Source organism: Thermobia domestica, unplaced genomic scaffold (genome assembly GCF_964235325.1).
Source record: "Thermobia domestica unplaced genomic scaffold, izTheDome1.hap1.1 HAP1_SCAFFOLD_412, whole genome shotgun sequence".
NCBI classification, from domain to species: domain Eukaryota; kingdom Metazoa; phylum Arthropoda; class Insecta; order Zygentoma; family Lepismatidae; genus Thermobia; species Thermobia domestica.
This window is the reverse complement of record NW_027656122.1, coordinates 140,201-160,806: the sequence shown is the minus strand read 5'-3', so window position 1 is coordinate 160,806 and position 20,606 is coordinate 140,201. Positions and strand designations below refer to the sequence as shown.

Genomic DNA, 20,606 nt, shown 5'->3' with positions numbered 1-20,606 from the left:
ATCCTGATCAAGTGGCTAGCGAATGCGTCTTTTGTGCACCTGGTCCTGAGTTCGATTTTCAGTGAGGAGGGCATTGAACCCATTATACAGGGTGGCCCAAAAGTAGGTATACAGTCCCGTCCCGCATTTTATACACTTTCTTATTGTTATCAAACAGGTAAATCTAGTTTCTTTATTATTTGTTCTTAACGTCTTTTTACTTATAATTTAAGCTCGGAAAAGCCGAAGCAAATAAATCCATAAACTAGAATGTTATACTTCATCAATGCGGGGTGTATACCTACTTTTGGGTCACGAGTAGTTTGGAATCCACCTTGCATTGTAAGTCCATGTCTCATATAGCCACTGTGCTGAAAAGGAACGATAAACTTCAACAAATGATTTAGAAATAGCAGCAAAATATGAACGAATGTGCCGGGAAGTTAAATAAATGAAAATATGTCAAAATAAGTAGAAAATAAGAATAGAAAAAGAAAGAGTGAGGGAAAACAAGTGATAGTGGATACAGATAGGGTTGCACACGAGACAAAACAATTTTCGTGATAAGATTCGAGACGAGACAGTGCTCTTCCAATAGAAACAGACACATTTTTCGAGACGAGAAATTGGGTATCCTGGTATAAGAAATAATTAACTGAGGAAAGCATATTGAAATAAAGGTTCAAATACATTATTGCTTTTCTCCAACATTATTCAATACGAATTTTTAAAAAGTGCTTAAAAAGAAGAATCTGTATAAGGAAAGCATGGTATTTCAGTAGGTTGTAAGAGTACTAAAAATGTATTCGTTTTGCAGATGATGTAGCTCTTAAAGCGGTGTCTGAAATGAGCATGAAGAGAATATCAGAGAATAGGAAGAATGATGGAAAGAATACGAGATGATAAAGGTAAATTGAAAACAGTGACGGCGGGAACTGTGTCAAACGTGGGAATCGAGGAAGGATAACAGAACAGATCATTAGTCTTAAGAGCCGGTAGCATTAGTAATGAAAAATGTGAAATGTGAACGAAAATAAAAGTGAGAGTAGGAATGATGAAAGTATCATTTCGGAAGAAGAAAAGTGTATTTTGTGGTTCGTCAAATATACAGTTACACAAAAGATTCATTAAATACTTCCTGTGGAGTACGGTACTCTACTGTACTGAAAAAAATAATGAATTGAAATCTTTAACATCCCACGATTATGCCCGTTAGGCTACGGGAGACAGATGATTAAAGCAAGTAAATGACAATGGACGAATCGGTGGAATGAGAACGTGGGAGGAAAGGGAGTATTCCGAGAGAGCACATGGACACGATGTTGTCCACCACAAACTTACTTGGCTCGGGATTGAACCAGGAACATCACGCACTACAGATAAGAGCTGTACCACTGAGCCACCATGCCACTAAGGATACTTCCTACCAGTCCACATAGGATAATATTAAATCAATTAAGAATGCTTCTTATGGATCCACACAGGATACCATTAAATCCACTAATGACAGTTGTTACAAATCTACAGAAAAGACCATTAAATCCACTAAGGATAGTTCTCGTGCAACTGCTAGTAACTTCCATATCAGAGATATTACATTTACGGGCTCCTTCCTTATCGTAACTTCTTCAAGAATTATGGGTTTCTGGCTACTAATTTCAAACTGGTTAACCTAAGCTTTTTTCTTACCCCAATCACCAGTGGCGTATTTAGGATTTTGTTTCGGGGGCTTTGCACAACACGGGGAAGCAGGGGAAAGCAATTGCCCACCTGGGATTGAGAATTAAATATATTTTAATTTATACATAAATTGAGGTTTTAATGGCAAGAATTGCAGACTAGTGAATCTTATGTGATATGGTACAAAAATTTAGCAATTCTATTCACAGAAGAAAAAGCAAGCAACCTCTTGGCCTACCTAATTTCCCGGTCTACTTATTCCCCCCCCCCTCTTGATTTTCTTTAATTCAATCATTTACTTTTCATTATAACTAAACGATGTAAGTATTCTTTTGCTATAATAACTAAAGTCCCGTTATCAGTGCAAGTTGGTGTGGAACCCCAGTTTCGCTTATTACCTCCTCTTAGTTTTGGTGTTACTGACGACGGCCAACTTGAATCACAACTAACAACGGTAGAAAGTATGATAGGAGAAAGGAAAGTAACAGAAGAAAAAGAAACAGAAAAGTAGAATGGACGAAAGAGAGAAAAAAAAGAACGCAGTTCTTACATGAAATGAAATTTGACAAATATAGTATTATTTCTGAACAAAGAACATAGGAAATGGAAAGTCAATGAAATTATTAGAAATGGTAAGAAGGATTATTGTTGTACGTGGAAAGCGAAAAATTAACAAATTTATTTCAGATTTCAGGGGGTCTTGATCCTGATAGCCCCCTAAATACGCCACTGCCAATCATATTTTCTTTTATATGAGAGCCGTAGTTTTTTTTTTTTTTTTTCATAAGTGCTCCAGTGAATATTTACTAAAGTTGGTCTATTTATGATGTGTTAGGCATAACATCTACGAATATTTATCTAATAATGTAGAGCCATAAGAGAATATACAGAACATTACGTACGTATGCTTCTCACAACACAATTCTTGTACTTTAACAAATGAAAACTACATAGAAATAAACGAATGCATATAAATTATGAGATATACTTTACAAATAAGAATTCGTTATTTCTAGACTAATATATAACACCATACCTTTCTCTTAATCTATTCTTGTAGCCTTAGCCATTATAAACATGACATTTATTTATAAAGCACATCAGATCAACCAACTAATTATTACTATTCATCCAGTCAATGTATATACACTGTTAAAAATAATTTGTTAAATTTAAGAAACCGTTTCTTATCTGTGCACTAAGACAATATTTTCCTAGAAATGAGATTCGTCAATTCTCATTCATAAGGAAAGTAACAGTATAATATCTCGTTTCACTTTATACAACCTCATCTACTTTTCCTCATTTCTCATTAATGAGAGTTTCAAACTCTTGTTTCTAAGAAAAGATATTCTCGGTGCACAGATAAGAAACGATTTCTCAGATTTAAGAAAGTATTTTTAACAATGTAAGTGAATATCCGTGTAGTGAAGTCATAATTACTAATTTATCTCAAATTCTAATTCTCAACCGATCCCTGTACTTAGACTCTCAATTTCCATTTTCTCGTGAATTCCTTTTTTTTTTTATGACTACATCAAAAACATACTGACCAACGTGCCCTCTGCTTCACTGCCTTAATATCGCCATCTAGCATCGTTAAAGTAAGCAGACCAAAATCTCATGTTAGAATACTCATTTATAGATAATCTCGATTCCTAGTACGTACTTGAAATATCAAGACGATGTTCATTGAAGTTAGTGTCCCTTTTCAGTACTGAGGAGGTCCCTTGTGGCAAAGCTGTTAGTGTACGCGTCTTTAGTGTGGGAGACCCGGGTTCGATTCCCGTGGAAGTTCAGGTGGTTCGGATTCTATGTTTAGCTGTGGGTCCATGAGTTATATAGCCTCGCTACTGAAAGGGACCCTAAACTGAAATCCAATCAAAATTTTAAAAAATCAGTACTGAGGCTATATCAGTCGTGAACCTACAGTTTAAGATGGAATCCGAACCACCATAATCAATTCCGACAGGAAGTCGAACCTGCAACTCTGTGCACCAGAGAGATTTGCACGCTAATCACTAGACCAGCGGGAAGGGCTCTTACCTTCTTCCGATTTATAGTGGCATCATAACAATGCCGTGACGTGGAAAATCAGCGCCCGAGGCGAGAGTACGATGGCGCCCCAGTACATATGAGTGAGATCGATAGACCAGCCTCGAAGCGCCACCATAGTTGTCGCAAAACGTAAGAAAATTTTCAAAATTAAACCTTGTTTCCCCTTGATTTTGAGCACTTTTTTTATTACTTTTTTCCTTCCATTTTATATATGTGCACATGCATTTTCCTAACATCAGTAAAATTATAGGACCACTTCCTAAAGTAGGAAGAGGATTTAAATACATACTAGTTTGTACTGATATGTTGACAAAACTAGTTAAATTAATTTAAAACAATTTTTCCTTCTTTTATTTTCCTTTTTCCTCCCGAACTTTGTGCCCCTTTACTTCGGTGCCTGGGTCCTACGCCCCGCTTGCTTCCTTCCACGGCACGGTACTGCAAGCACCTGCGTCTAGAACTGTTATCACTTAACACTTTTGCTAATTCAAATACACATTGCTCACCTTGGGCCTAACATGTATAAAGAGCACCTGTGATTATGCAACCGAAACAACAATACAATGTTTTGTGTTTTCTAATTACCAGGCGTTTACACACTACTAACATTTTATTATATCTTTCATGAATGTCAACGATATAGTTATCCGCCCGTGCCTCTGGCCCGCTGTACGCTATAGGCTATAATCGTGTTTAATTAAAATCTTTAATTACTTAATTTCTTTCTTTTTTTCGTTTGTCTAGCAAGCTCTCCAAACTTTATACCATAATTATACAATTACTATTCAAGGACAAGCGATAGCGATATCTCCTTTGATTTAATGCTGAAATGCCACTAATTTCACAGGCCCTTTCTCTTGTGCTTTCTGTCCGTATTGTCTCTGATTCGATTCTCGGTGAGGGTACAATTGCCTCGGATGGTAGTAGTAGTGGTTCTGATCCCACACAGTGATACTTCTTAGAAAACGAACGTTGGACTATTTTTGCTAAATAATTGATGTGACATTGAAAAAAAAAAAAGTATTAATCTCTGAAACATTTTAGCGTGTATATCAACCAAGGAGGTGTATGAACAATAGGATTCCTGCATTTCTTGTACTTTGAATCTTTCTTTCTTTTTTCTTTTCTTTCTGTCCTCCTTTTCTTTTGTTTCTTTTTTTAAACATGAGCTGGTGTCGTCACAATTTTTTTGGGAGGGGGGATGGGGAGATAGCATATTGTCTGTATTTTGTAAAATAACTATGTATAGGATTATTTGATAGCATTGGCGTGTCTGGCAGGGGGAACGCGTTCCCCCCCTTAATATTTTGAAGTACAAAATATTCAATATTCTATTCTAATTTATTTACTAACGATAGAATAACATATAAATAATTATAATTATATTTATTTGGAATATAATATTCAGGCTGTGAAACGATTATAACAGAGTTTTAAATATATGTCAGGGGTCCGTGAAGGTAAACAGAAAGGTAACAAATGAAATCAAAGGTAATAAACAGGTTAGGCTAAGTACTACCATTTAAATCACTTTCTTTGATGTACCCCCTCCCCCAAATTTTACAAGTCAGAGACGCCAGTGTTTGATAGTAGGCTACCTTTCAATATATTATATTTAATAAATAATTTTCTCTCCAGTATTGAAATAGCCATTGTCTGAATCTGATTTGACGCTCTTCTGTGAAATGAAATAGTATTTTTAGTTTTATGTCCCATAATTTTGCCTGGGGCCGCGGTGGCTCAGTGGTAGAGTGTTCACCTCTGGTGCTTGGGGTCCCGGGTTCGATCCCAGCCCCGCCGAGTGAACTTTGTGGTGGACAAACACCGTGTGCGTGAGTTTTCTCGGGGTTCTCCCGTTTCCTCTCACTTTCTTCATTCCACCATTTTATTCATTACTCATCATCACCGTCTCCTTTAGCCTAACCGGCATAACCGTGGGACGTAAAACTCAAAGATTTCATTTTCAAATCCCATAATTTTGCCCTTTAGGGCACTGGCGGATCTAGAAGAAAAACGGGGGAGGAGGCAGCCAAAGCCCAGACTATGATAGGTATACTACCTTGATCAAGAAATTCCCGGAATTCACTCACAAAATTATAAATACAAGTTTATTCCTGAAAATTGATGTTGTTCCCTTCGAAGTAATCCCCATCGACTGCAACGCACTTATGCCAGCGTTTGATCCAGTTCTCAAAAGATTTGTGATACTCGATTTTCGGTATGTCCATCAGAGCCGTCTTCGATTTTCGTATTATCTCCTCTCGGTGCTAAAAGTATTCGCTATAGTGGTTTATTGAGTTGATCAAACGGGAAAATGTTGCACGGAGCTAAATTCGGTGAATTCGGTGGCTGCGGAATGGTATTCGTTACGTTTTTTGGTGAGAAACTCGCGGATAATGATAGTATTGGTTGAAGCTCCGTTGTCATGGTGCAAAATATTTTCTTTTTTAGGCGGATTCCTTCACACAAACGCTTCATGACGCCCAAATAATACTTCTTGTTGGCTGTCTGACTTTCTGGCAGAAATTCATGATGTGCAACACTGTTGTAATCAATGAAAAACGTGAGTATCACCTTTTTTGACTGAAAAGATCGATGGGTGCTCGCCACTGGTAAACTGCTGTTTTGTTTAGAGCAGAGTTGTCCAAATGGCGGCCCGCGGGCCACATGTGGCCCGCCAAACCATTTTCTGCAGCCCACAAAGCTCTCACAACATAGGATTGTTATTACTGATAATATTTTCATTTATGTTCATTCTTTTAATGTTTCCACTCTTCTTCGAAATAAGGCATCCATTTAGCGCTTCTGTACAACAAAAAGGCCCGGACATCCAAGGCAACACTGGAGTCAGTAATGTAGCTATAGGCAAGGCATCGTTGCTGAAAGAACGATTACTTCAATTAACCAAACCAAATCAACCATACCAATTCACCATGAAAATTGTGAAGAACCGCTTCAGAAGCTGCCTTGGAGATTCTTTTTTTTACATCTTCTGCGGCTCGCAACAAGAGGATTGGATGTAGATATCCCAGCCCTTGTAAACTCTCCTAGTCATCCTCATTTATCACATTGAATGTAATATTTCAAATACATTTTTATATTTTTCTTTAATAATAATAATAATAATAATAATAATAATAATAATAATAATAATAATAATAATAATAATAATAATAATAATAATAATAATAATAATAATAATAATAATAATAATAATAATAATTATTATTATTATTATTATTATTATTATTATTATTATTATTATTATTATTATTATTATTATTATTATTATTATTATTATTATTATTATTAGCTGCGGCCCTTCATCTTGTTAGCAAAGACGGTTATGGCCCTCAGGCTAATTATAATTGGACACCACTGGTTTAGAGCATCATTGTCGAAACACTTTTCCAACATTTCCAAGGTCTTTACACCATTTAATCCGCTTTTAATTTAAAATATAATACACGTTCGTTGTTGTAAAATTAACTCCTTTGGAAAAATCGAAACATGCACCCAAACAGATGTACTCAACACTGCGTTACTTACAGGCCGGTAGCCAGCCCAAAAATGTAGGGAGGGCCAGGCTGAAGTTAGGGGGGGCCGATCCAAAAATATTATAGTTCATCACCACAATATAGTTCATTTGCAAGCCTACCGTGAAAATTTTAGGGGGGCCCGCAAAAATTTAGGGAGCGTCCGCCCCCCCCAGACTCCCCTGGATACGGGCCTGGTTACTTACACAAATAGTAAAGTAGGATGTTCAAATTGGAAATTAATATCGCTAACAGTTGTGACAAATTACAGAAAAAGATAAGGTCAAATCAGGTAATTGGAAGTGCCGCACTATGCTGACTCCGAGAACTTTTTGATCAACGTAGTATCATGAGTTTACTATAAACTTTCAAAATTATATAAATATTTGCATAAATTATTTTTGTCACTAAAAAAATTAGGGGCCTAATTCCCCCTCGCCCCGAGCTAAATACACCGCTGCTTTATACTAAAGGAGGCGTATGGTTAATGAAGGTGAATAATTATGAAATAATTAATGGAAAATAAGAATGTGAAAGCAAACGAAACAAGAAGCACGAGAAAATGCACGGATTGTCCACAGCAAACTCATTTGGCACGGGATTGAACTTACACAAGATGTAAAAGCGCTCTAAAAGCGTGTACCAGTGAGCCACCGTATTAGCTAGCACTCTTCTGTATTCACACTTGTGAACTGTGTCTACAAAACTGAGTCCATTGTATACATTAATTCTTATATAACATGTGCATTCCGTTCATATTAAATTAGCTCCAAGCGTGTTTAGAAACCATTAAAAATAAATAAATAAATAAATAAAAAAGCTACACAGTACTCGGTGGTATATCTACTTTCAATTTCTGGTCAGTTTCTTTCCAAAACTCTTTCTGCTTTCAATTTAAAATAGCTTACCACTACTTTTTGAAACAATGTTAATAAATATATTTTTTAAAAAAACAATAACAACACCGTATTCAGTCGAAGAATGGTAAAAATGTAATTTTAAAAAGTTCTAGTAAATTTCACTTTTTATTGGTTTGCAACGCTTGTTGCTGTTGGTTGACGCGACTGCAGCGCTTTGCGGCAGAGACAGTAAATAGAGAACATTGCGTGCCGTGCAGTGCTAGGGCGAGTGTGGTGGTGGGAGAGGCGAAACGTGTGCACGGGCGAGAGCTTCGAGTTTTCGCTTTCTCCTCGACAACCGGTGGAGACAAGCTGAAAAAAACATGGAGGAAGAACAACCGTTCACAGTGGTCCCAACGAAACAGACTCATATTTCGTGTTTGTATCCAGAGATATTAGCCCTCATATTTAGTTATTTAGATGTGAGAGACAAAGGACGTGCAGCTCAGGTGTGTGTTAGTTGGAGGGATGCGGCGTACCATAAGTCAGTGTGGCGCGGTGTTGAAGCTAAACTTCACCTTCGCCGAGCCAACCCTTCGTTATTTGCCAGCCTTGTCAGAAGAGGAATTCGACGAGTACAGGTCCTCAGCTTACGAAGAAGTTTACGGGATGTGATCCACGGTATTCCGAATCTTGAATCCTTGAACCTTAGTGGCTGTTATAGTGTTGACGATATTGGTTTGTCCCAAGCGTTTACAAGTGAGGTTCCGTCCCTTACCGAACTAAATTTAAGTTTGTGCAAACGTGTTACGGACTCAAGTCTTGGGAGAATTGCCCAGTACCTGAAAAACTTGCAAGTGTTAGATCTTGGTGGGTGTTATCTGATAACTAGCACTGGACTGTTACTTATTGCATGGGGGTTGAAAAATTTGAGGGTGTTAGACCTCCGATCCTGTTGGAACGTTTCTGATCAAGGCATCAGTCATTTGGCAGGCCTTAATCGCGATACTGCCGATGGTAATTTGGCGTTAGAACATTTAGGACTCCAAGACTGCCAAAGGTTATCAGACGAGGCCCTCAAACATGTCTCCATGGGTCTGACAGGGCTCAAAAGTATCAACCTTAGTTTCTGCATTAGTATAACAGACAGTGGACTGAAACATCTGGCCAAAATGGCATCTTTACGAGAACTGAACCTACGATCATGTGACAACATCACAGACATTGGGATGGCATATTTGGCAGAAGGTGGGTCTCGAATTACGTCCCTTGATGTGTCTTTTTGTGAAAAGATTGGTGACCAGGCCCTTGTACATGTATCCCAAGGATTGTTCAACTTGAAATCCCTGTCCCTAAGTGCGTGCCAGATATCAGACGAAGGGATCTGCAGAATTGCCAAAACATTGCATGATCTCGAGACATTGAATATCGGTCAGTGTAGTCGTATAACGGACAAAGGCTGTTTTGCAATATCGGAAAATCTAAAAAATCTTAGATGCATAGATTTGTACGGATGTATACGAATAACAACATTGGGTCTGGAGAAGATCATGAAGCTCCCGAAATTAAGTATTTTGAACCTTGGACTTTGGCATATTAGGTGAAACACAGCACCGAGGTTCAGAGAGGCCTCGCTCGATTTTTTTGGACATTGCTGTGAACTTTCTCGTATATTTTTTTTTTTTTCAGAGAAAAAGAAAATATTTACTACACTACCTCTGCTTTTATTTGCATTCCGTATAATTAAAATGCAGTGAAAAACAAAAAACAATTTTAAAAACAAATGCAATGAAGAAAAAGTGCTCAGTTTAGTTCGTAAGGCATGACGTTAAAGGTGATATGTACAGATGAAACTGAAGAAAAAACAAAAGCTTATGTGATTGACGTCCCCCCTCCTCCTCCTGTACTTCTTCTTCTTTATCTGTTATAGTGTATTTAGTGAAACCCGTGTAGCTGTAGTTGTGCTTATGAAGAAAAAACAATAGTTGTTTCCAACTATTACGTACCCAGTTCATGAAGAAGCCTGTCAAAAAACAAAACAAAACATAGCCCAGTCAGTGAGTGAGTGCTGGTGTGTTCCTTTCTCATTTATTATTCTTACATAAATAAAAAAAATCAAATATTACTCGACTACAAGTAATAATAAAATTACCAACAACATTTAAAAAAAGAAAATCCCTCCCATTTTCAAAAAAAAAAGTGAAAACGAATCTCCCCCCCCCAAAAAAAAAACATAGTTGAACATGCAAGGAAACAAAAAATCGTTGTGTACAGTTTTTTCTTCTTCTTTGGAAGTGTTACGCGCGTGTGTGTGTGGGTGTGTGAGGAAGAGAGAGAGAGATATGCCTATAATTTTTGATGCGTGTGACAAAATAAGTTCTTGTATTAATTCCGATATTGTTAAAAAAAATACCTAGTGTGTTACATTTTGAAAAGTGAGTTTTAAAAATATAGGCTATATTTCAAGAAAAGGAAACAAAATGAATCAAATTACTATAGTGAGAAAAATATTTGTTGTGAATCAGATTTTTTTTACAAAGAAAACAAAAGTGAAGGAATCTAAATTATATTACTACTATTATTATTACTTCCGTGTATTATTTTGGAAGTGTGTAGTATGGCTTTTTTTTTTGGCATATTTTAAACAATTCCATATTTAATGTACAACCGTGTACAAAAATATATTACGTATCCCTCAGCTTATTTTCAAAAACCCATCTATGTACATGCTTGCACCTGTAGTTTTGAGTTGCATACATTCTCAAAATTTCTGCAATTCTGTCTGCAGGTGATTGTATATATATATAGTTTTTTTTTTTTTTTTTTTTAAGAAAAAGCTTGAATGGATAATTAATTATTTCTGTAACACGGTTGTTTCTACCATTATATAAATATTTGGAAAGCATTTCACAACTTGAGTGCTGTACATTGTTTCTCAGCTAAAACATTGACCAAAAGTAAACATGAAATGATCGTTTTCTTTCTTTTTTTTTTTTTTAGTTCAGAAAATTTTAATTTTCCGTCTATTTCATATTTGACGATGCATATTTAACAGTCCACTTCATATTGGGAATGTATTGTAAAGTGAACGTAACCCCTTCCCCCCGCCCGGAAAAAGTACAAATAAAACATTTTTCATTGCATATTTAGAAAACAATTTGTGGAAAATATTAATCATGGAACTGATGCTATGATTTTATTATATCCCTAATTAATAAAATTAAATAATAGCTTTGCAGTGCAAACCACGCATATTAAATGACTAGCCAAATGATTTTTAAATAGGTAATGTGTGTTCAATACCTTGTCTCCCATTACTGTCATTTGCTGTCTTTTAATATCGGAATGCAAAGCATGTATCTCGACAATTATCTGAATTCGAACCAAGGCTGCGTCAACCCATATGGAGGCCCGGGGCTAATATATATGACTCCTGCTGAATTCACCTAATACTTTTCTGTAAAAGTACAGTAGGAAAGTTGAGGGAATATGTTTCATATTTTTGGTCACATTGTATTTTATGATGATGATTGGACCATCATGATTTTTCTATTTAGATAACCAATGAGATTTAGGTCACAGTGGAGTCCCTTCTCCACCTGGAGTCCCAGGGCTATAGGCCCTCTAGGCTTCATCCCCTTAATCCGGCCCTGCAAGTCACAAACCTATAATCAGATTCAGATAATATTTTAGTGCATCTGGGTGGAGTTCTCTTTCTTGTTATCGAACAACGTGCGAAATGGTAACAGTCGAAGTTGAGGGGGGAGGGGATGAGGAATGTAAGAAAAAAAATCTTTGCATTAGAATGTTTTGACATAAAGAGAATTCACATAATTCAACACCCGTAATTATTAAACTATGTAATGTTAAGGAATACTACAAGTTCACACATACAGATAGAATATGAAATAACATGCCAACTTGTGATGAACGAATAGTGATACTTAATTGAACCCTTTTTCCGTAAGTTGTTAGTGTCGAGGAATTTTCTTCCAGCAACAATAAGTGAGATGATTCCTTCCAGGATTTTACACCCCGCTACTACCGAAAAAAAAAATAATAAAATAAAAAAAATCTGAACTCGTCACAAGAATTACAATTTACTTGTCAAAATTGTATACTATGCTTTCCGGTTGGTGTTATGTCTTTCTATGACGATAAACATATTCACTTTCCTTTATAAATAGTAAATAAATAGTATAACCAAGGCATGAGAAACAGTTGCGATACTGTAAGCTCAGTTATACTGAAACATGTGAGACAAATCTAAGAGGATTCACAAACTTCGCACAGCAAAATGTTTTTCTTTCTTTTTTTTTTCCCTAGTTAAATTACCTGTTACATATCCTTGTGCATTATTATATCTTATAATTAACCATTCCAATGCGATTAAGTTACGTTTTGTACTTCAATACCTTGTGGTTAGTCAGCTGAGATACAAAGTTAAATGCAGAAACAACCCTTGCACGATTCGTGTTTGTGCCCTTGTACACTCTATGGCAAATTCCTACATTTCCGATCTCATTGTTAGATAAGTTTGTACAGTACAGTTTCCAATATTCATAGAATCATGTCGATTATTAAAAAGTAAAAAAATAATAATAATAATAATAATAATAATAATAATAATAATAATAATAATAATAAGTTTGAAGGCAGGAATCATTATTATTATTATTATTATTATTATTATTATTATTATTATTATTATTATTGAAAATAATTTGTTTAAGTTTTCCCTAGAAGCGAATTCTCACAACATGAAAGGGAATTGAAAAAAAATATTCACTGAGTTCAAATTTTATCCAGAACAACACATAAGCCTGCATGAATATGAAATTTTGCTTATGATTTTCACCGTATTTTGTTGCTGTCCTTTCACATGTCTTCACAACATTTAAAATGAAAAAAAAAAGTATGTATAAATGCAGAGTGGTTACAAAAATGATCCAGTATAATAGGACAATGCAATCTTACCCATTATTTTAAAAATTGTGTAAATTACAGAATTGATTTGGTTTTGCATCATGATTTAGCAAGTAGGCCTATAAGGGATATTATTAAATCTACAGCAAACTTTAGCATATTATCATAGAAAAAAGGTCAAATCACATATGAATATGAAGTATTGCACATCCAAAAAGTAGGCCTTATCTAATTGACGTTATTGAATATACCTATTCATCTTTGTTTATTGCCCCAATGAACTTATATGGGATATTATTTTTTCTGTTTATTCAGAGTTGAAATATAAATATAATGGTTTAAATTTTACTTATTTCTTTTTCAAATCCATTTAAATGCCCCCTCCCCCCGCGACTGCTTCGTGAAAATTACATTTTCATTGTATATAATTTTCAACATATAATAAATCAAAATTAAGTACTATATCCAAATATGAAATTTACAGTATGTCCAATGTAAATTCGATTTTGAGATTAGCGAGGGACTAAGAACTACATTTTTGAATTAAAAGATCCAATATATTTGGATCAAACATTTTCTTGTACGCCTTATATCCGGAGATATACATATAGTGTGGCTAAACCCAAACTATCACTGAACTCAATATGATGTTCTTATTCCGTTTAAAATAATAATAATAATAATAATAAATAAGGGCCGTTCAAAAATTCTGTAGCCTTTGGTCCAAAAATTAATTATTGGCCAAGGTGGCAATCTTTTGATACATTTTTTGTTTATTATTCCTAATTAAAATCCCATTTCGTTTCACAGAAAACTGAAAAAATAATTTCCCATATAAATCAATAGGCTAAAACAGTAAAGCTGATGTGTAGGTTTATTCAAAGTTTGATTGGAATTTCAAAAATTTGGTTTAAAAGAAATTGAAATATTAGACAAAATCCTTCAAAAGAAGATAGAAATTAATCAAAATTAAAATGTTTTCTTTCTAAAACAGCTGAGAAACACTGTACCGTACTCTTTTATTTTCTCGCATATTCTGTTTCTAAGTAATTTTACAATTTGTCTAAGATGTTTAAGTTCGTGAAAGAAAAGGAATCAAATAATACAATACACCGAAGAAATTATCGTGAATAAAGTAAATAAATTTCGGACTTTTTTATATACATATAAATATATTTAAATCGAGTCTTAATACATTTATCGCCAACAAAAAGAAATGTTAAGAAATTGTCTTTTTTTTTAATGTAAATAAATAAATACCCACCCACGTTGTTGCCAAAGAAAACTTAAAAAATATTGTTCTAAAACAATGAGAAAACAACATTTTATTCCGCTTCCCACCTAAGGTTATTCTAATTCCAATTGGCCTAATCCATTTTTAAAAATTAAGAGGTCTAATCACTGCGAAATTGAAATACCGCTGATTTTACAGTAATTATGTGATATCTTCAAATAGATAACAAGATAATCGAAATATGGAACAAAAGCTCGCTGAGCAATATTATTTTGCATGAGGTACCGTTATCACGAGTCACAAGTAGCTTTCCGTTTGCAGCTATTTAGAAACGCGAAAATAAATGTCGATTTTCTAAATGGCTGGAAATTGAAAGCAGATCAGTGAGTCGTGATAACGGTATCTCATGTAAAATAATGTTGTCTAGGGCGCTCTTGTTCCACATTTCGATTATCTTGCTTCCTATTTGAAGATATTACATAATTACTGTAAAATTAGCGGTATTTTAATCTCGTCGTGATGGAGCCTCTTAGAAAAATACCTTTTCGCTTTAAAAAAAACTGTAAATAATGATAGCAAAATATAATGTGGCTGTTAAAACTACTATATTTTTGTTAAAAAATGAATATTACGAAAAAAGTAAAATTTCGATTGTCTTTTTTTGCAAGGGAGGGACATTGTGAAGTATTTATTATTATTAAAAAAAGTGCAGTTGGCAATAATTATACGAAAAGAAAATAAATAAATATTACTGAAGGAAGTTGATTTTTTGTGTACGTCTTTCCTTTGAGTACAACAGTATACACGTAAATACTGTGTGTACGGTTCGTGTTTGTATATGTATGTATGTGTATGTACTAATACGTAAAAAAAATAATATGTATGTGGTACATGCATCAATTTACTTACATGCATATGCTTTTTCTGTTCTTTATTTCTCTTCTTATAAACAACGTAAGTTAAAACGAATAAATATGTATGATGGATGTTATACTATACATATATATATCTTGAATACATAACTATATTTTAGGAAAAGACAAAGACAGTATAATTGATTTAAATAAAGCAGACAATTGAAATATAATCGGTATTTTCTTCTCTAATTAAATAAAGTAATTATAAAACAGATTTATTTAAATACAACTAGTGTATTATAGTGCTTTCGTTATTGGTCTTCGTGCGAGATTATTTAAGATAAGAGTCACACAAGCAAAATTCACTCATATTTTCCGTTTTTTTAAAAAAAAAGTTTGGAGAGCACAGCTTCTTAGGACAGTTGTTCTCAACCGATGTGTCCGCGACGCACTAGTGTGTCACACAGCCCCCCTAAAGCGTGTCCCGAAATTTTAGAATTTAAAAATCATGAAGAATTTAATAATAATTAGATAAAATCGAAACAGATTGTACCAGTCAACATCTCCAATGGTAGCAATAATGCTCAGTGCTACATAGCCATTATAAAAACTAATAAATTTCACTATTGTAATAGATATTATTTATAATAATAATATCAAATATGTGTTTGATGATGTCCTAGATGTTGTTCAGTAAAGTGTGTCGTCAATCAAAAAAGGTTGAGAACCACTGCCCTGGGATAGAGAAAGTACCGGTACTACGAAATGTAGACTGGAGTAAGTTTTGAGGATGATGTTATCTTTAGTTTAGAAATGCCTGATAGTAATGTTATCATGCATTTCTAAACTGACATTTATATTTTCAAAAATCTTACCACTGTGTTACCTCATAGTACTTGCTATATCATAAGGAGTTGTGTTCTCCAAATTATTTACAATTTTATTTTTTTTAAAAAAGAAAAGAAAATGGCTTCATTCTCAGTTGAAATGAATCTTTAAAGTTGAAATGTTCAATTCCTGCACCATTTTCGTTTCTTAGCCCATTGGTTTATATAGAGGATTAGTTTTCTATTCTCTTTGAAATCAATTATAATTGTAATTGTGTCATTTGACTGATTACGTCTTCAAGTCCAATTAAAATGTCTTGCTTTTCTCAAAAATAAATTTGCATTACTTATAAATTTAATTTTACGGAAATCAAATTTGATTATTAAATGTTAATAATAAATATATCACAAAATTTAATTTTCACGTAATAGATTTACAATAAACAGGTATTTGAATAGATTTGAGGGAGGAAAAAGACAGTACAAACAAGCCAATTAAAATTCTAGTTCATTTCAAAGAAAAAAAAAATTCCCTATATAAATCAATGGGCTTAATAAACAAGTACGTATAGTGCGTGCAGGCATTTAACACGTTAAAATGTGTCCTGAATAGGAAATAACTATAACTTAAAATCTTGCCACACTGCTTTGTTTTTTGGTTTGTGTTTCGAGAGAATTTGTAAGTCACATCAAATACAAAATTCAATTTAAATTTGGAGAACACAGCTACCTAGGTATATAGACTGTACTGTAAAAAAAAAAAAATAAAAAAAAATAAAAGTTTTGGACGTGCTGTTTTGAGCTAAGAAATCTTGTATAGCTTAACGAAAATAACGCTAATCATGTATTTCTGGGCTGAAATTAACATCTTCCAAGACTGGTTACTGTATATTTCGTAGTACTTTCTGTATCCAAGGAGCTGTGCTCTCCAAATTTATTTACAGTTATTTTTCTTTTTAAAGAAAAATAGCGTCATACTTAGCTGAAAGGTCCCTTAACATGTATGATGGTTGCCAACTGGCCGGAAATATTGCTGTTATTTTGATTAAAGTCGGTGACCGGTACGAACTTTTTACCAGCTCCTTTATGACCGGTTTTTCAAATTTGTATCTAGTTCGAAGTATATATTTTAAAAAGTAACTTCCATTCTGTGAATCCAAAACTGTCACCTTTCACCATCTATTAACGATTAATATATTTTGTTCATCAGTTAGAGATGATAGGGACTGTATCAGGGAAAATTTAAAATTTACTTGTAAGGAATTTTACACATTTATTGAGAGTTGACTTCTTAAAGCAGTTTCATGTAGTTGAAGTATTAAGTTTAAAGAATAAATTTCATTTTCCAATCCAAAATTGTCTAGTAAAGATTAACATACTTTTGTTCATCTGTTTCGATAATTTTAAAAAAGTGGCAGTTACTGGTAAATACAATAAGATGATCAATGCCGACTTCAGTTACTCATTTATAGCACAATGTATCTATTAAGCTTACTAATGAATATACTAATGATATGCAGAATACAGGTGCTAATGCACTTTTGTTCACTATAGTACATTTCCTTTTCATGGATGGGTCCGAACAGAGATACCGTACTTTACACTTACACCTATATCATAGGGAATTTTAAAGAGGGCGCCATTTTTTTTATATATTGCAGAGTTGGCAACCCTATGTAGGAGAAACCTTATCCCTCTAACACCCATCAGTCTTAAATATTTTGTAGTAATTCCACAGTATTATGTAGCCTTTAACGAAGAAAAAATGTCTAAGCATGAGACATATACCAATAGACAGCTCTTATTGAGGTGTACAAAATAATATGATTGAGCATAAATCCTCATGCGTAGTTTACGAGATAATCGAAAAACTCATTATATGACACTAAAAAGTATGTCGTTTGCTGTCAATAATTAATTGTTGGTTTGTAGTGTTGTTGGTGACAGTGATTCACTAATTACTACTTTTGATTTTAACAGCATCATACACTTAATGAGATACTTTGAGTTATTTACTTGATATTGAGTGCTTGCTTCTATTTGTCTTACGTTCCATCTTTATTTATTAATGTCAATTACTGGGATAAGGCTCTATTATGTAAGGTTAGTGTATAAAAAGCTCGACTATAGATGACATCACGTTTCCTCTATCTTTCCCACGTATTTTCTAGAAAGTGCCAATATTCTCAACAGTTCAATCAAATTCAAGAGACTGATATTCAAGCTTTACTCATACAATAAACAAATTGAATCAACAATATTAGATAATAATCTGTGCACTTTTCTTTCATTGTTGAGAGATTTTCTTTATTGAAAGCATGTCTCTGATAGAGTAAAATTAAGTGCTCTCTTTGCCCATATAATAAACAAATTCAATCAACAGTATTAGACAATAATCCATGCACTTTTTTTTTTAATATTTTGTTTCTTTCATTGTTGAGAGATTTTCTTTATTGAAAGCATGTCTCTGATAGAGTAAAATTGAGTGCTCTCTTTGCCCATATAATAAATTCAATCAACAGTATTAGACAATAATCCATGCACTTTTTTTTAATATTTTGTTTCTTTCATTGTTGAGAGATTTTCTTTATTGAAAGCATGTCTCTGATAGAGTAAAATTGAGTGCTCTCTTTGCCCATATAATAAATTCAATCAACAGTATTAGACAATAATCCGTGCATTTTTTAAATGTTTTGTTTCTTTCATTGTTGAGAGATGTTCGCATTATTTTTTCCAAGAGGGGGCAAAAGATTGACACGAAATCGTAGTCACGAATACATACACACGTACACACTTTGATGCATGCGGGCTTATAATACATCATATAAAATAATTATTTAAGCACATGTCCTTATTAACTACAGTACAGCGAATAAACTATATTACTATTTTTTGATACAGTATTTAATATAAATATATTAGTATGTTTTCACATGAATTTTCAAGAACCGAACACCTTTCGAAAATCCAGGTGGAAAGGATAACTGCTGTCACTGCAGGTTTCCATGTTGTGAACATTTTTTATTTTGAATTTGAATTATTTTTGAATATTGTCGCTCTCTACAAAGTACAGAGGAAACGTGGTGCCATCAATTTACTATATAGTTAAGCCTTGGCACTCATCTTAGATTACCTTTTCCCATTAAAGTTACATACACATGGTCGAGCAGAGCATCCTCCGACCGATAACATTAGAATTAAATCCCTGTTGTATATATATAATAGTATTTTTGGACGGAAAAACATAATATTAATTGATTTAAATCTGAGCCTTACTTTCTCAGAAACTTATCATAGGTGAAAGGCTTTTGCAACACTTCTTTCCTTCTTGTTCTCTGAGGAAATTTTAGTCGTACAAGAGAAAAGTAACTTAAAAATTTGGGGAACACAGCTCTCTGGAATACACACGATACTACAAAATTGATTGCTGGATTGATTTTGTATTTACGTCGTTAGCAGCGAGGCGATATAGGACAAGACTGTGGGATCTGAATCCACTACAGTGCGCGGAATTGAATCCGAGACTTTGCACGCCAATAGCACAAATGCTATAGCCACTGAACTAGCGAAAAGGAAAGAACTACTATGAAATAATGTAAGATTTTTGCACGTGTTATTTTAAGCAGAGAAATATCTCATAATTATATAGTAACGAAATAACGTTATCATGCATTTCTTAGAGTGAAAATATCATCTTCAAAACTCGTTACCACTATACTTCATAGTTGTTCACGTATATCATAGGAAGTTGTATTCTCCAACTGTTTCTGTTTATTTTGAAAAAGGAAAATGGCATGGATTTTAGTTGGAGTGATTCCTTAAAATGTATGATGAATATCAAATATCTTTTAAAAGAAACGGAAAATAACACAATATAATTATTTAAATGCAATTATTACTTTTTGAAAAAAGCTTATCATAGATAAAATGTGTTGCCACACTTCTTCGTTCTTTGTCTCTGCTTGAGAGATGCAAACTAACTTTAAATATTAGAAATATGTATCTCTGGTACATAGAAGGTACTGTGAAATTGGTTGGTTGATTTCTATTTACGTCCTGTCAATGAGTCTATATACAACAAGGGGATATTTTAAAGCGAAATTTGAACCACTATAGTGCATTCGATGCTCTTACACTGAGGATCGAACCCGAGTCCTCCTGCACCGAAAGTACAAGTGCTGAGACACTAGACTAGGGAGGGGGGCGTACTTTGGAAGACTAGTAAAGAGTTGGGATTCGTTAGTTTTAGCTGAAAAATACCTCATAATAACGTTATCGTGTATTTCTCAACTGAAAATAACATCTTCAAAACTCTTTTCCACTCTTTCATAATATTTCATAGTATTCTGTAAAAGAGTTAGGTTCTCCAGATGTTTCTAGTTATTTTGAAAAATGAAAATGGCACTGATTTTAGTTGAAATGATTCCTTAAAGTGAATTCTAAAATGTTGCGTACACAAGAGCATTTTACAAGAAAAGCAGTGGAACTGATTTTAGTAAAGTAAAGAACTGAAATCTGGTAATTACTTTTAAAAAAGAAAGGTAATCGAAAGTGAAAAGATCTTGCTGCATTGCGTTCATTATTGGTCGCTGTTAAGAGAGAATCACCATGGTTCAGACTGGATTTCTTTTTCCCAATGAAAGACAACTCATCAAACCAAATTATTTAAT

The 20,606-nt window shown here is 33.9% G+C and overlaps 1 protein-coding gene across 1 annotated transcript; it reads left to right on the top strand.

The window, feature by feature from the left end:
- Positions 1–8,345: 8,345 nt before the first annotated feature.
- On the top strand, positions 8,346–15,012 carry Ppa (F-box and leucine rich repeat protein partner of paired). Its single transcript, XM_081747622.1, has one exon. It carries the CDS (start codon positions 8,476–8,478, stop codon positions 9,694–9,696), a length of 1,221 nt encoding a protein of 406 aa, XP_081603748.1. The 5' UTR covers positions 8,346–8,475; the 3' UTR covers positions 9,697–15,012.
- The last annotated feature ends 5,594 nt before the right edge of the window (positions 15,013–20,606 follow it).

Excerpts from the sequence above, each read along its gene's own strand:
- Ppa (XM_081747622.1), top strand. The coding sequence starts at position 8,476 with ATGGAGGAAGAACAACCGTTCACAGTGGTCCCAACGAAACAGACTCAT.